This window comes from Pseudorca crassidens, chromosome 11 (assembly GCF_039906515.1).
Source record: "Pseudorca crassidens isolate mPseCra1 chromosome 11, mPseCra1.hap1, whole genome shotgun sequence".
Classification (NCBI taxonomy): Eukaryota; Metazoa; Chordata; class Mammalia; order Artiodactyla; family Delphinidae; genus Pseudorca; species Pseudorca crassidens.
In genome coordinates, this window is record NC_090306.1 from 84,627,670 (window position 1) to 84,642,903 (window position 15,234).

The following is a 15,234-nucleotide window of genomic DNA, read 5'->3' on the forward strand; positions in this document are numbered from 1 at the left end:
AGTTGTTTGTTTTGATGTTGAGTTGAATGAGTTATTTGTATATTTTGTATATTAACCCCTTATTGGATATACCATTTGCAAATATTTTCTCCCATTCAGTAGGCTGTTTTCTTTTGTTGATAGTTTAGCTCACTGTGCAAAAGCTTTTTAGTTCAATGTAGTCCCATTTGTTTATTTTTGCTTTTACCTCCCTTGCCTGAGGAGACATAACCAAAAAAATATTGCTAAGACTGATGTCAAAGAGCATACTGTCTATGTTTTCTTGTAGCAGTTTTATGGTTTCAGGTCTTGTATTTAAGTCTTTAATCTATTTTGAGGGGTTTTTTTTGTATATGGTGTGAGAAAGTATTCCAGTTTGATTCTTTTGCATGTAGCTGTCCAGTTTTCCCAACACCATTTATTGAAGAGGCTGTCTTTTCCCCATTGTATGTTCTTGCCTCATTTGTCAGAGATTAATTGATCATATAAGTGTGGGTTTATTTCTGGGATCTCTATTTCGTTCCATTGATCTATGTGTCTGTTTTTGCACCACTACCATATTATTTTGATTACTATAGCTTTGTAGTATAGTTTGAAATGAGGGAGCATGATACCTCCAGCTTTGTTCTTTCTCAAGATTGTTTTGGCTGCTCAGGATCTTTTGTGTTTCCATAAAAATTTTAGAATTATTTGTTCTAGTTCTGTGAAAAATGCCGTGGGTATTTTGACAGAGATTGCATTGAATCTGTAGATTGCCTTTGGAGGTGTGGTTAGTTTAACAATATTAATTCTTCCCGTCCATATGCACAGTGTATCTTTCCATTATTTTGTGTCATCTTCAATTTCTTTCAGCAGAGGCTTATAGTTTTCTGAACAGCAGGTCTTTTACCTCCTTGGTTGGATTTATTCCTAGGTATTTTATTCTTATTGATGCAATTCTAAATGGGACTGCTTCCTTAATTTCTCTTTCTGATAGTCCATTGTTGGTGTATAGAAACAACATATTTTTGTATATCAACTGTTTATCATGTAACTTTACAGGATTCATTTATTATATCTAACAGTTTTTTGGTGGCAACTTTAGGATTTCTACATATAGTATCATGTCATCTGCAAACAGTGAGAATTGGTTGTTGTTTTGGGGGGGTTTTGTTTTATTTTGTTTTTAGGCCACACCATGCAGCTTGCAGGATCCTAGTTCCCCGACTAGAGATTGAACTTGTGGCAGTGAAAGTGCAGAGTCCTAACCACTAGACTGCAAGTGAATTCCCAGTGAGAGCTTTATTTCTTCCCCTTTCAATTTGGATTCCTTTTATTTTTCTTTTCTGATTCTTGTGGCTAGGACTTCCAAAACTATGCTGAATAAAAGTGGTAAGTGTGTTCATCCTCGTCTTGTTCCTGATCTTAAAGGAACTGCTTTCTGCTTTTCAGCATTGAGTATGGTGCTGTTTATGACAATTTAGGTATTTTCTAAGACAAAATAGGTTTTCTGTACCATATCAGTTACTTATAAGCCCTACTGGAAGAATCTTTAATAGTCACATTTATGTTCAAGGCAATCTAGGCTTTTTCTATCATGCTACTCAAAATTATTCCAGCTCCGACCCACTGTCCAACTCCAAAGCCACTTCCACATTTTAGTGTATTTGTTACAGCAGCATCCCACTTCTAGGTACCAAAATGTGTGTTAGTTTCCCAGGGCTGCTATAACAAATTATCACAAACTCAGTAGCTTAAAACAACAGAAATTTATTCTCTTATAGTTCTGAATGCCAAAAGTCCAAAATGATTCTCACAGGGCTAAAATCAAGGTATTGGTGGGGCTGGATCCTCTAGGGGAGAATGCATTTCCTACTTTTCAGCCAACTACATTCCTTGGTTCATGGCCACATCACTTCAACCTCTGTATCCATCATCACATATCCTTCTCTGACTTTGACTCTCTATCCTTTTTCTTTTTTAAATATTTATTTATTTACTTACTTATTTATTTTGGCTGCACTGGGTCTTTGTTGTGGCACAGGGGATCTTCATTGCAGCAGGTGGGATCTTTAGTTGCAGCATGAGGACTTCTTAGTTGTGGCATGTGGGCTTCTTAGTTGTGGCATGCGGGCTTCTTAGTGCAGCATGTGGACTTGTTAATTGCGGCATGCATGCGGGATCTAGTTCCCCAAGCAGGGATCAAACCCTGGCTCCCTGCATTGGGAGCACAAAGTCTTACCCACTGGATCACCATAAGGACCATTGGGCTCACACTGGGTCCACCTGAATAATCCAGGGTATCTCCCTACCTCAGGATCCTTAACTTAATCATATCTGCAAAGTCCCTTTGCCATGTAAGGTCACATATTCACAAGTTGTAAAGATTAGATATGGGCATCTTTGGAGGGAATTAATCTGCCTACTACAGCCATGTCCATTATTAACTGAATTCTGTTTAAAATGTTTAACTCATATTTTCACTTACATAGTTTTAAGCACTGCCCCCACTGAATGCTCATCTTACTGAACTAACATTTTTGCCATTTCCATATTTCAAATGTTGGTTCTTTTAAAAGTTTTGGCAAGAAGAAATTCAGCAACAGAATAAGATTATGTATTGCATCACAAATTCCCAGAGCTGTTAATATCTGAATAATTCTTTATTATTTTTGTTTGGAATATTTCCAAAGTATGTAGTAGTTTTATTACAGGGGAAAAGTTAAACCCCTATCCAAAACCGTAACTATTCTGGAGTTAAACGATACCTAAAGTATCATCTCAATGTCAAGGATGACAAATATAAGGCCCAGGGAGGTTAAATAATTTACCCAGTGACACAGACTCTTATGTAGAGGAGAAGGAACATAAATTTATTTTAAGAATGTCTAATGACTAACTATGAAAAGCTAAGAGCTGCTGCATTTACATAAAAATAATTTATTTAAAAAAATTTTTTTATTGAAGTTATAGTTAATTTTCAGTTTTGTGCCAATCTCTGCTGTGCAGCAAAGTGACTCAGTAATACACACGTAGACATTCTTTTTTTATATTCTTTTCCATTATAGTTGATCACAGGATATTGAATATAGTTCCCTGTGCTCTACAGTAGGACCTTGTTGTTTACCCATTCTAAATGTAATAGTTTGCATCTACCAACCCCAGTCCATCCCTCTCCCTCCCCGCTTCCCCTTGGCAACCACAAGTCTGTTCCCTTTGTCTATGAGTCTGTTTCAGTTTTGTAGATAAGTTCATTTGTGTCATATTTTAGATTACACATATAAGTGATATCATATGGTATTTGTCTTTCTCTTTCTGACTTACTTCACTTAGTATGCTAATCTCCAGTTGTATCCATGTTGCTGTAAATGATATTATTTCATTCTTTTTTATGGCTGAACAGTATTGTGTATACGTATACAATCACAACTTCTTTATCCATTCATGTGTTGATGGACATTTAAGTTGTTTTCATGTTTTGGCTATTGTGAACAGTGCTGCTATGAACATGGGGTGCATGTTACCTTTTGGTACAGAAACAGGCATACGGATCAATGCAACAGAATAGGGAGCCCAGAAATAAACCCACACACCTATGGTCAACTAATCCTTGACAAAGGAGGCAAGAATATAAAATGGGAAAAAGACAGTCTCTTCAGCAAGTGGTACTTGGAAAGTCGGACACCTGCATGTAAATCAATGAAGTTAGAACACACCCTCATACCATGTACAAAAATAAACTCAAAAATAAACTCAAAACATACATAAGACATGACACCATAAAACTCCTGGAAGAGAACATAGGCAAAACATTCTCTGACATAAATCGTACCAATGTTTTCTTAGGTTAGTCTCCCAAGAATTTATTAATCTCAGTTCCAGGTAGATTTTTATTTAGCCATCTGAGCTTCTTAAGTATTGAAGCAAATATTAAGATAGTTTTCTAAATACCTAGAGGAATTTAAGATAAACTTCATCAGACTCATGAAAATAGACATATTTGCCAGAACACTACACTGATACTCATAGTTACCAGGCCAAGTAAGAGAGGTTCTACTGTTGTTGGTCTAATAACTGGTTAGGAAAAAATCCTGAAAGTCCTTAGGCCCTACAAGTAATATAGCTTCTGGTTTCCCTGGAGACAAGGCAATTAGCTCAGTGGTCTAGTGGAAGCCTAAGATAAATATCTTATAACATACGTGCACAGCATAAAAGTGTTTTTAAGAAAATCGGTATATCTTCACTTTACTTTTTAAAAAGCACCTAAATTAAATTATACTGTATCCAGTGGTACCTACTCCTTTCAACAAATACCAGAACCTCTTGGATACATTTGAAAGGTTAGTTTGATTAGTAAACGTATGTTAGGCTTATTCTTTTTGCTAATTATAAATAATGTAGACGTGAAGTGGAAATCAAAATATAAAGACTTTGGACAGGCCAGTAAGAATTGCTATTGATATGTGACTAGGCCTCTCAATAAATAAAGAATAAAATATTCATATTACCAGAAATAACCAGATACTTCAATATGAAGGGAAGAAAATGTTCATTTTTACTTACAGAACTGAAGACTCAAAAACTATGCTTTATGTGCATACGTATGTGCGTGTTATGTATATTGTCATGCCAATAAAGATATTTTAATCTTACTGAATTTATAATATTTATAATAGCTGGCAAAATTTCTCAGAACTTTTTTAGTAGGCCAATTTGATAATGAGTAAAGAATAGAGCATAAATGTGATGTTTAAGGCTCTTTTCACCATGTAGTCAGGGTACAGATGTCTAGGGAAAATCTCAGCATTTTGAGGGTGTGTCAAAACATAAAATTTTTGATGGCTGTAAAAATAGATATTGTTAATAAAAATAGCTTTACTCTTCCTGTTAATAGAAATAATATCCTAATAAAAAAATAGAAATTATAAAGAAAATAAAATTTACACCATCCAGAAATAAGTACTTTAAACATTTCACTGAACATATTTTACTTTCATACCCAAACACACATACACAGACGATTTTACATAAATTGGACCACAAGTATAAAGCTAGTTCGAAATGTTTGTTTTGCTCTTTTTCTTAAAAAAAAAAAAAAATCAGGTATATCTTTTCATTTCAATAAATAGGGAACTACATAATCATTCTTACGGCTTCAGAGTATTCTTCCATAGAATGCTCCATAATTTATTTAACCAAATCCTCACTGTAAGATATTAATCCTGTTTATGATATTTTTTGCTACAATAAACCTTGATAAACATTCTGTACATCCAGCTTGTTTACCACCTTGTCCAATTCTCTTTAAGGTAAACTGCCTACAATTAATTCTAACTGTCTGCAGTTAGAAGTGCTGGATAAGACAGTATGCATGTTTTAACTCATACCTAACAGAAAGTTTGTCTAACCCTTTCTGAAAGCAATTTGTCAGTACGTATTAAGATCCTTAGATCCACCCATGGGAGGAGGGGTGGTCTGCTGATCTGTGTGGCCTTGTGAGGGGTTTAGGCCTAGTTGGAAGCTACAGTTTCTGGAGGAGAGGTGCAGTGGAATTACGACTGAATACCAATATCTGTGCACATCAACATCTGTGCACCCTGATATCTACTGGGGCCTCAGCCTCTGCATGTCCTGACGTCTCCATGCTCTAGGCAGGGCACAGTCAGGTCCAGGAGCAACTGTCTCTAGCACTGAGCAGTTAGTAATCAGCTCCCCCACCCTGTCCTCAGTCACTCAGAGACAAAGCCTGCAGAAGACCACTGCTAGCCCACCTGCCAGCGAGACCAGGGAAACAGGACGCCCTGCAAGGTGTGGTAAGGAAGGTGCGGAGGAGCCTCTAGGAGCTGTCTTGATAAAAGATAGCGATGAACAGCCAATATACATTACCATACTACAAAGCCGAAGGCAGCCTTGCAATGAGCAAGTTTAATACCTCCATGGGGAAACTGCAGCGACACCTGTACAAGGGGGAGTACCCTATATTCCACTATGCACCAGTGTTTGAGAGTGACTTTATACAGGTCAGCAGAAAAGAAGAAGTGATTGATGTGCACAACTGGGCCCGAATGGTGACTGTCGGCATCGTTCGTACCAGCCCCCGCCTCACACTACCTGATGTCATGCTGCTGGCCCGACCAGCTGCTATCTGTGATGACTATAACAGATATGGCCCTGCCACCCAGGAAAGAGGTAAAAAGCCTACACAGATCTTAGAGCTAACCAGGCTGCTTCCCTTGAAGTTTGTAAAGATATCCATCCATAACAGTAAAAAACAACAGCTCCACCTGAAGCTTACCACTGGCCGCTCTTTCTACCTTCAGCTGTGTCCCCCTTCAGATACAAGAGATCTTTTCATTCAGTGGGAAAACCTCATTTACATCCTGAGACCACCAGTGGAGGCTTACAGCAGCACCCAGGTCATTCCAGCTAGGGACACTCTGGACATAACTGGGTTTGAGGAAGAGAGTAAGGGCCCAGTGGTAAGCACTCTGCAATCTCTAAAAGACGAGGCCAAGGTGCTTAGGGAGAAGAGCTAAAGGTCCTGCAGAGGCTTTGGTACACAGGCTCACCTGGAAAATACATGGATTTTTGGAAGGACTCAGGGCCAAATGAGCCTCATTTGGAGGCCATGGCACACTGAGGAGGTTCCTAGTACTTCTCCAAAGTGTTTCCCAAGGCTGTATTTCAGAGATTCCCTTAATTTCATATCCAATATTGTATTGCCATCTGCAGCATCCTGACCATCCAATCTATTCTTTTTTTTATGTTTCTCTAGCTTTTCTCATTTTTTTATTGGAGTATAGTTGCTTTACACTGCTGTGTCAGTTTCTCTATACAGCAAAGTGAATCAGCCACACATATACATATATCCCCTCTTTTTTGGATTTCCTTCCCATTTAGGTCACCACAGAGCACCAAGGAGAGTTCCCTGTGCTGTACAGTAGGTTCTCATTAGTTATCTATTTAATACATAATAGTGTATATATGTCAATCACAATCTCCCAATTCATCTCACCCCCCCCTTCCCCCTTGGTATCCATACATTTGTTCTCTACGTCTGTGTCTCTATTTCTGCTTTGCAAATAAGATCATGTATACCATTTTTCTAGGTTCCATAGATAGATAGATAGATAGATAGATAGATAGATAGATAGATAGATAGATATAGATAGATAGATAGATATCACATTAATATATTTTTCTCTTTCTGACTTACTTCACTCTGTATGACAGTCTCTAGGTCCATCTACATCTCTGCAAATGACACCGTTTTGTTCCTTTTTATGGCTGAGTAATATTCCATTGTATATATGTGCAACATCTTCTTTATCAATTCATCTGTTGATGGACATTTAGGTTGCTTCTATGTCCTGGCAATTGTAAATACTGCTGCAGTGAACATTGGGATGCATGTGTCTTTTTGAGTTATGGTTTTCTCTGGGTATATGCCAGTAGTGGGATTGCTGGGTCATATGGTAGTTCTATTTTTAGTTTAAGGAAACTCCATACTGTTCTCCATAGTGGCTGTATCAATTTACATTCCCAACAACAGTGCAAGAGGGTTCCCTTTTCTCCATACCCTCTCCAGCATTTATTGTTTGTAGATTTTTTGACGATGGCCATTCTGATTGGTGTGAGGTGATACCTCATTGTAGTTTTGATTTGCATTTCTCTAATAATTAGTGATGTTGAGCAGCTTTCCATGTGCCTCTTGGCCATCTGTATGTCTTCTTTGGAGAAATGTCTATTTAGGTCTTCTGCCCATTTTTTGATTGGGTTTTTTTTGGGGTTTTATTTTGCAGTATGCGGGCCTCTCACTGTTGTGGCCTCTCCCGTTGCAGAGCACAGGTTCCGGAGGCGCAGGCTCAGCGGCCATGACTCACGGGCCTAGCCACTCCACGGCATGTGTGATCTTCCCGGACCGGGGCATGAACCTGTGTCCCCTGCATCAGCAGGCGGACTCTCAACCACTGTGCCACCAGGGAAGCCCTGTTTGTTTTTTAATATTGAGCTGCAAGAGCTGTTTATATATTTTGGAGATTAATCCTTTGTCCGTTTATTCATTTGCAAATATTTTCTCCCATTCTGAGGGTTGTTTTTTCGTCTTGTTTACGGTTTCCTTTGCTGTGAAAAAGCTTTGAAGTTTCATTAGGTGCCATTCGTTTATTTTTGTTTTTATTTCCATTTCTCTAGGAGGTGGGTCAAAAAGGATCTTGCTGTGATTTATGTCATAGAGTGTTCTGCCTATGTTTTCCTCTAAGGGTTTTATAGTGTCTGCCCTCACATTTAGGTCTTTAATCCATTTTGAGTTTATTTTTGTGTATGGCGTTAGGGAGTGTTCTAATTTCATCATCCAATCTATTCTTGAACATACTCCAACCCAGCTAAGCTGACATGTTGCCGAATGTATGTCTCCCTGTGACTGCCTTGTACTGATTTTTGTATACATCAGTGACAGTGAGATGTGCACAATTTGCTAGTAGCTATCAAAATATTAAAGCACATACCACCTGACCAGCAGAAATACTAACAAAAGTGTATTTTAGTAAGTGTTCTCACTGACACAAACTGTCCAAGCAAATTGGATGATCATTGTGGTCACTGTGGAGATACTGTAGGGGGAACTGTTGCATCAAATGGGAGAGTGGACTTGAGAGCTCAAAATTCTTATAAGCTCTTTTGTTTAGCTATAGGAATAGAAGGGAGCAGTCTTTCTGGTCTCACTTTATTTTACTTGTCTTTCCCTAGGCAAATGCTACCTATTTCTATGGAAGGAATCAAGATCAAGTGAGCATCAGGAGCCTTCACATAAACCCTGAAGTGTTTGGGGCCACCTATTATGATTATGCTGGGGAAGAATGAATTCATCATGCCTCCCACTTATACTGCATTTAAGAGTTCACATAATTCTGCAGTTACAAAGTCTACAGAGCCTGATAAAAGGAGCAATTGTAACAACAGGCACCACCACTGGTGCTGTGCATATGACTGCAACCATGTTTGCAGACTCAAAAGAGAAACACAGCCCCAGCAGGAGCAGCCTTCCTAGATCCAGGAGGAAGTACAGTCAGCATGGTCATAGTGGTTGCTTTCAACATGTCTTAATATTGTTGTTAGCAAGGACTGCAAGTCCTCTTGTCCTCAGAGGGTACTTCTAGCCCATCAATAAGAGCTGTTGGCATCTCCCCATGGTGCAGCATGAGTATGGTGATTGCAGGAGCAGAGACTGCTGGCAAGCATGCTGCAAAACAGCTAAAGACTTAGTATCCAGACCCCTCAGCTCAACCTTACCGAGTGAAGGCTACATGAGTGAACAGGATGGTGAACAGAGGGTCTCCACCCATCAGGACTGACTCTTTAGGAAAGAGCCTCAAAGCCCTGCACTGCACATGGTGCAGAGGTGGACATTTCATCTAAGATGGTGGAGGAAAGCAATATCATCCACCATACAACTCAACTCAAATTCTCTGCTCTAATAACATGCTCTATTAACAGGAAAGGGTAGTAATAAAACTAAATAGGGATTTACAATCAGGCTCTGAACTATCTGTAACCTTCCCTTCACTTGATATTGTGATTAAATGAACAGATGACAGAATAAAATGCTAAAGATTACTCTCAAAGATCCCGATCCATCTATGATCTACATTTATTAGCCAAAGAAAATTCTAAAACTTCCAAAATACATAACCAGGGACAGAAGCAACCAATAGGAGGCAGGACAAGGTAAATTAAGCCTAGAAAGCAACATGACATCAAAGTTTTAAACTATAAATGTATTAAGCTATACTAGTGTGCCAACCATTGCACATTAATTTTGTTGTGAAATATAATGAAGTATTTTTATAGTTTTGCACCATCACACATTAAACATTTTATTGTAATTATATATATATATGGATGTGTGTGTGTGTATGTGTATATATATATATATATATACACACACACACACACACACACACATATAAATGTTAAAGGGGAGCTCATCACAAATTGAGAACATTAGTAAAAGAAGGCTAGAAGAGAACGCTGGTAAAAGAATTCTACTTTTGATTTGTTAGATTGAAGACATTAAAAAAAAACATACTGCATCTCAAGTAAATTTATAGATTTAATGCAGTAACAATTAAAATCCCAATAAGAATACTTTTTAAACTTGACATAGTAATTATAAAATATAAATTTAAAGAGCAGACAATGTCAGTTAATAGTTTTAATACAATAATGATTTCTCCTGCCATATATATGTACAAATATCAAAAGGGGGGTCATTGTTTTTAAAAATAGGAAAATTAAGAGGTTCAGAAGAAACCCCACGCCAAACAGGATGAAATATAATGAAAGTAATGGGAGTTATTGCCAAATGGAAAGTCATAGAAAAACCATATATCAACAAGTTAAAAAGAAATATAGAGCCATATTTGAAATTTGTTAAAAGGAATTCTGGATAAAATGGATCAAAAAAATAAGACCAAGAAGTTTAATGAATTTGATAGTTTAAAAAACTACACAACATACGCTCATACAATATTAAGAAAAAAAGAAAAGCTGCAGGCTGGGAAACATTTTATGGTAAATGTAACTACTAAAATAGTAATACTCAATACCTATTGCAGCAATGCAAGTCTCCACAGAAAAATAGTCAAAGAAAAATATTTTAAAATTGTAAACCAAAAGCAAGTTACTACCAAGCCTACTACCAAACCTAATAAAACAAAATAAATTAAAATTAAAAAAATAAAAGTAAATGTTAGTAAGGTAATGGAGAACCCAGATACAGCCATATATTACTGATAGCTTAGAGCCCTACTACTTTATAAGAATTCTACTTTTAAAATAAAAAATACAAAGGTGTTAATTTTATAAAACAAAAAAATAGGTAAAAACATTCAATTATTGGTAAATTGTTAAGCAGATAAGAGAATATTAATAAAATTAAAACCTATGTTTCTTAATTTCCTTTCTCGTACACCCTTCTGTATATGAGGTAAAACTCTACACGTAAAAACTTTAAGTGAAGAAATGAAACCCTACAGAACATACACATTTGTTTATTATTTAATTCAACTACTACTTAATTCTGACAACATGCCAGGAACAATGTTGGCATTAGATCGGAGACACCAAGCAACACATAGTCTCTACCTTTATGGATCTCATAGCCCAGTATATATTGATAATAATTCTTTAATGGTTAGTATAAATTGTCATAAAGTTCTATAAATAGTTCATATTAAGGTGAAGAGTTTCTTTAAGTACTATATGCTGATTTGATTATCCCAGTTAGTGTGCTACAATAAATTTATATTGTAATTTGGGTGGCTGTGATCAAATTATGACATACATGTAAAAACATGTAATGGTTTCTTAGACAAAACTGTTTCATATTTGTTGCAAAACAGAAAATAATATTTTTGAGATATGATGAGTTATTTTCTGTCCTAGATTATTTTTGCACTCATGTTCTACGTGGCTACATATACATACCTTTGCCATTACACTGTTTTTCATATTAAGTGCTTTTTCGTCTTCATGTAGAGATATTTTCTTTGTGGCTTCACATTTCCTAATTCTGTTTGGCTTATTTTATTTATTTCTGAAACTCCTCTAAGGGCTCGCAGACCACAGTACACAACAAAAATTTGAAGGTGACACAATAGAATTAAAAGTGACTTAATGAGTAGTGAAATGATTTCAAAACTGTAAATGATGTTTTAGTGTTCTGGTCTCATTTTTGAATTGTAGTGCATAATCTTCAGTGGTACACATTATTCTATGATATTCCATTGTGCTAAGAAAAATAATCACTGCTGCTTTTAAAGAGCTTTCATATGCTTCCTTTTAAATCATTTTTATTATTATTTAAATATAAATTGTGATTTAATTTCAAAATAGCATTTTTTAATGAAATATTTCCAAATTATAGATACTAAAACTTCATAAACAACTCAATTTTTCTGGAACTAGCATCATGACAAAAATAAAACAAGCACAAAAATTTATATAGACTATGTGTTTGCATATGCATACATGTACAGCTAATTACATAAGCATTTTACTGACCTTCAACTGAAGAAAAATTACGAAGTGAAGAAGACACTAATTGGATTTGCAGAGGGGAAGAAAAGAAATTTACTTAAAAACATAGGCAACCATTTTTATGTTTTATTGTACCTTAAGAAAGCAAACCATTACCTGTGCAAGAATGGGGAAGCCAAGGTTCCTACAGCCATTACAAGGAGTTAATGCTTCCCAGAGTCCTGAGGGCCCACAAGTGTTTTCATCATCATCTTCTTCTTCCACTTCTCCTGGTGACAAATTTATTGTAGATGAAGTTCTCTGAAATTAAATTTATATGTCTATATTAATTATATCAATGTATATATTATATCAGTGTCATTTAGATATCTTAACATCAATTAAATTACATAAATTTCTTATGGTGTATGTTAGCAAGCAGAAGTCAGCTTAATTCTAGCCATAGTTATGTGGCTGTGCCACGTGAATCAGCCAGAAAGCATGTATAATTCAACTCGAAGTTGAAAGTGAAAGAAAACTGAAAGTGAAAAAGCTGGATGAAAAAGACTGGTAAATTACAAAGTTTGTATTGAAGAACAGGACATGGAAATGACCCAAGAAAATACAGGAATAGCAACAAATGAGAAAAATATTATGATTTCTAATGCAATCAGAGAAATAGCATGAAAATACTTTATTGAAACAGGAATTGATAAAAAGCCCATTTTTCACTATCACCAAAATGATAGTCTCCTTTCTGAAAAAACATGAGCTTCATAAAATTTTGTGTTATACATATAAGAGGGGTAATACTTTTAAAATTAATAATAGGACTTCCATGTTAAACATACATATTTACTTTTACTACTTCCCAAATCCCACTTAAATGACAGCAAAACTTTTGTAAAAATGGTCTAAACCATAAGGACAAGGACAACTGGAGGGATGTTAGCAGATGAGCAATATCAAGAAAACGTTTAGATAATGATAAACAGATGATTTATCAAATTAACTTAGCAAACTTGAGAAAACTGAAAACAAAGTGCCTGCAAGGAGGAAGAATAAGAAGCAGATCTATTCATGATTCAACACCCTCAAAAGGGGTTAAGAATTAGAGAGACTGACTACCTGTGAAGGTGTAGGTGCTGGTGGAGCTGAAACAGAATGGAAACTCCACCTCAGCCAGCTGAGAAACTAAACCTTTACCACCTGACAAGAAATTGGAGGTTTACATTCTGATGAGGTTGAAGCAAAGGGATTATGAATTTTAAGAATCTATGTACAATAAGCCGAGGGGTGCCTCGTTAAAAACAATGAAATTAAGTGAACATCTATGTAGTAAATGAAGATTCTCAACCTACCCCAGTGCCTTCCCACATTTGTCTTAGAGAACATGAGAGCTAAGTTCATATCCTCCAGGTAGGATCCAAGAATATATTCCTCTCTGCAAAAATGGACCTCTCAAGAAAAGTGATCTGTACGTATTTAGGAAAATGGTGGGGCATCTATGCCTTAATGCCTACTGTGAAGCCCCCTCTCTACAAACTCCATCCACATAAACAGTTCCTAATTTTTTAGTTAAATATGAACAAAAACACAAGGATCACCACATATTGGAAGGAAACCTTTAAAACAAGGGTCCCAACCCCCAGAGACCCCTGTTAGGAACTGGGCCACACAGCAGAAGGTAGGTGAGCGAAGCTTCATCTGCCGCTCCCCATCACTCGCATTACCGCCTGAACCATCCCCCTCCCCCCATCTGTGGAAAAACTGTCTTCCATGAAACCAGTCCCTGGTGCCAAAAAGGTTGGGAACTGCTGCTTTAACAGAACAACATAAATATACAGAAAAAAGTTATAAATAATATCCGCAGAGAGATAGAAGATATTTGCATCCCTAAAACAAGAACAGAATGCTACAAAACAAATAAATGCATAAAATCCAATAGAACCGCTGGAAAATAAGTCACAGCAAATTTCCCAGAGGACAGAACAAAAGATCAAAAGACATTAAAAGTTAAGAAAATTAGGGGATCAAACGAAGAATGCTTCATGTAAAGGTGAGAAGAAGTTGTCAAAGTACAAATGCAAGAAATTTTGTCAGAACTGAAGAAAAATTCCACATTCAAAGAGCCTGCTGAATACTCAGCAGACTGAATTTTTTTAAAAAACTGGAAAGACAGTAAGTTTGTCTAAAAATATTCAGAATGTAGTGTTCAGTGTACAACATTGATAGATCATGATTACTGAAGTTAGTAAAGATAGTTTACATTCTGAATTATAAATAGCACCCACCTCCCCCCAAAAGCTGTTACTTTTAAAAACAGAAAATAAGACTTCATAAAATGACTGATTTTTATATTCACATCTTAAATTTCCCTTTATCAATTTTCAATAACTGAGAAATTATGAACTTCAGTAGTCCTTCAATCAGTTACTGTCTGTAAGATACAATAATAACAATAGCTACAATCTATTGAACACTCTATTATTCATTATTTTAATTCACACAATGCTTTTAGGCCAATACTAAACTAAGGCACAGAGAAGTCAAGTAAAACCCAAGGTCAAGAGCTGGTAAGTGACAGAAAAAGGATTCTAATCCACACTACCTGACTCTAGAGCATGTATATGTTTGATCAATGCTGTCTACAAAAATGAACAGAATGATCAAATGGGCATCTCCTTCACCAACTAATGATCAGTCACTGGTCTGACCATCATGGTTGACACGTACGGCTCTATAAATGATTACATACTTGGCTAAGAATTATCAACATTTTATAGATTAATCAGTTTTCTTCCTCTGTCTCTTTCTCCTCCACAAAGAAAAACTCTGCTTATGTCTCTCCCCAGCTCATAAATCTCCATTTCCCACTGTACAGCAAATAATATCAAAATTCCTTAATATGGCTCAAGGTTTCATGATCAAACTATTTTTCAGTTCTTTTTCTTACTCTATTTTACTCACCCCAGACTATACCCAAATGGAATTGTTTACCCTTTCCTAATCTGTTCCATGTTTTGTTCATGCCCCCACCTCACTTCTCCATATAGCTATTGTACTGGTTAAGAGTTTAGGCTCTAAAATTAGTCCTGGATTCAAGTTCTAACTCTCTTACTTATTAGCCTACTTAGTAGTGTAATTTTCATCAGATATGACCACTGTCCCCCTCACTTACCTCACCTATGCAGTGGGAAAATAGTACAGTAGTACCTCCCTCAGAATTTTTTCCTGATAATAAGGTAATGAATATAA

At 36.3% G+C, this 15,234-nt stretch overlaps 2 protein-coding genes across 17 annotated transcripts in view; one reads left to right on the forward strand and one right to left on the reverse strand.

Moving 5' to 3' along the window:
• ANKS1B (ankyrin repeat and sterile alpha motif domain containing 1B) overlaps positions 1–15,234 on the reverse strand; it is a 1,163,282-nt gene that overhangs the window by 842,126 nt on the left and 305,922 nt on the right. For all 16 annotated transcript variants that reach the window (XM_067697640.1, XM_067697639.1, XM_067697638.1 and 13 more), the window contains exon 9: positions 12,154–12,297. In XM_067697640.1, coding sequence (XP_067553741.1) covers positions 12,154–12,297 — 144 coding nt within the window. The remainder of the gene's footprint in view (positions 1–12,153; positions 12,298–15,234) is intronic.
• Positions 5,823–6,494, forward strand: GARIN6 (golgi associated RAB2 interactor family member 6). The gene has a single exon (XM_067698592.1). The coding sequence runs from the start codon at positions 5,823–5,825 to the stop codon at positions 6,492–6,494; it is 672 nt and encodes a 223-aa protein (XP_067554693.1).

Coding starts and splice junctions, on each gene's coding strand:
- GARIN6 (XM_067698592.1), top strand. CDS start 5,823: ATGAACAGCCAATATACATTACCATACTACAAAGCCGAAGGCAGCCTT.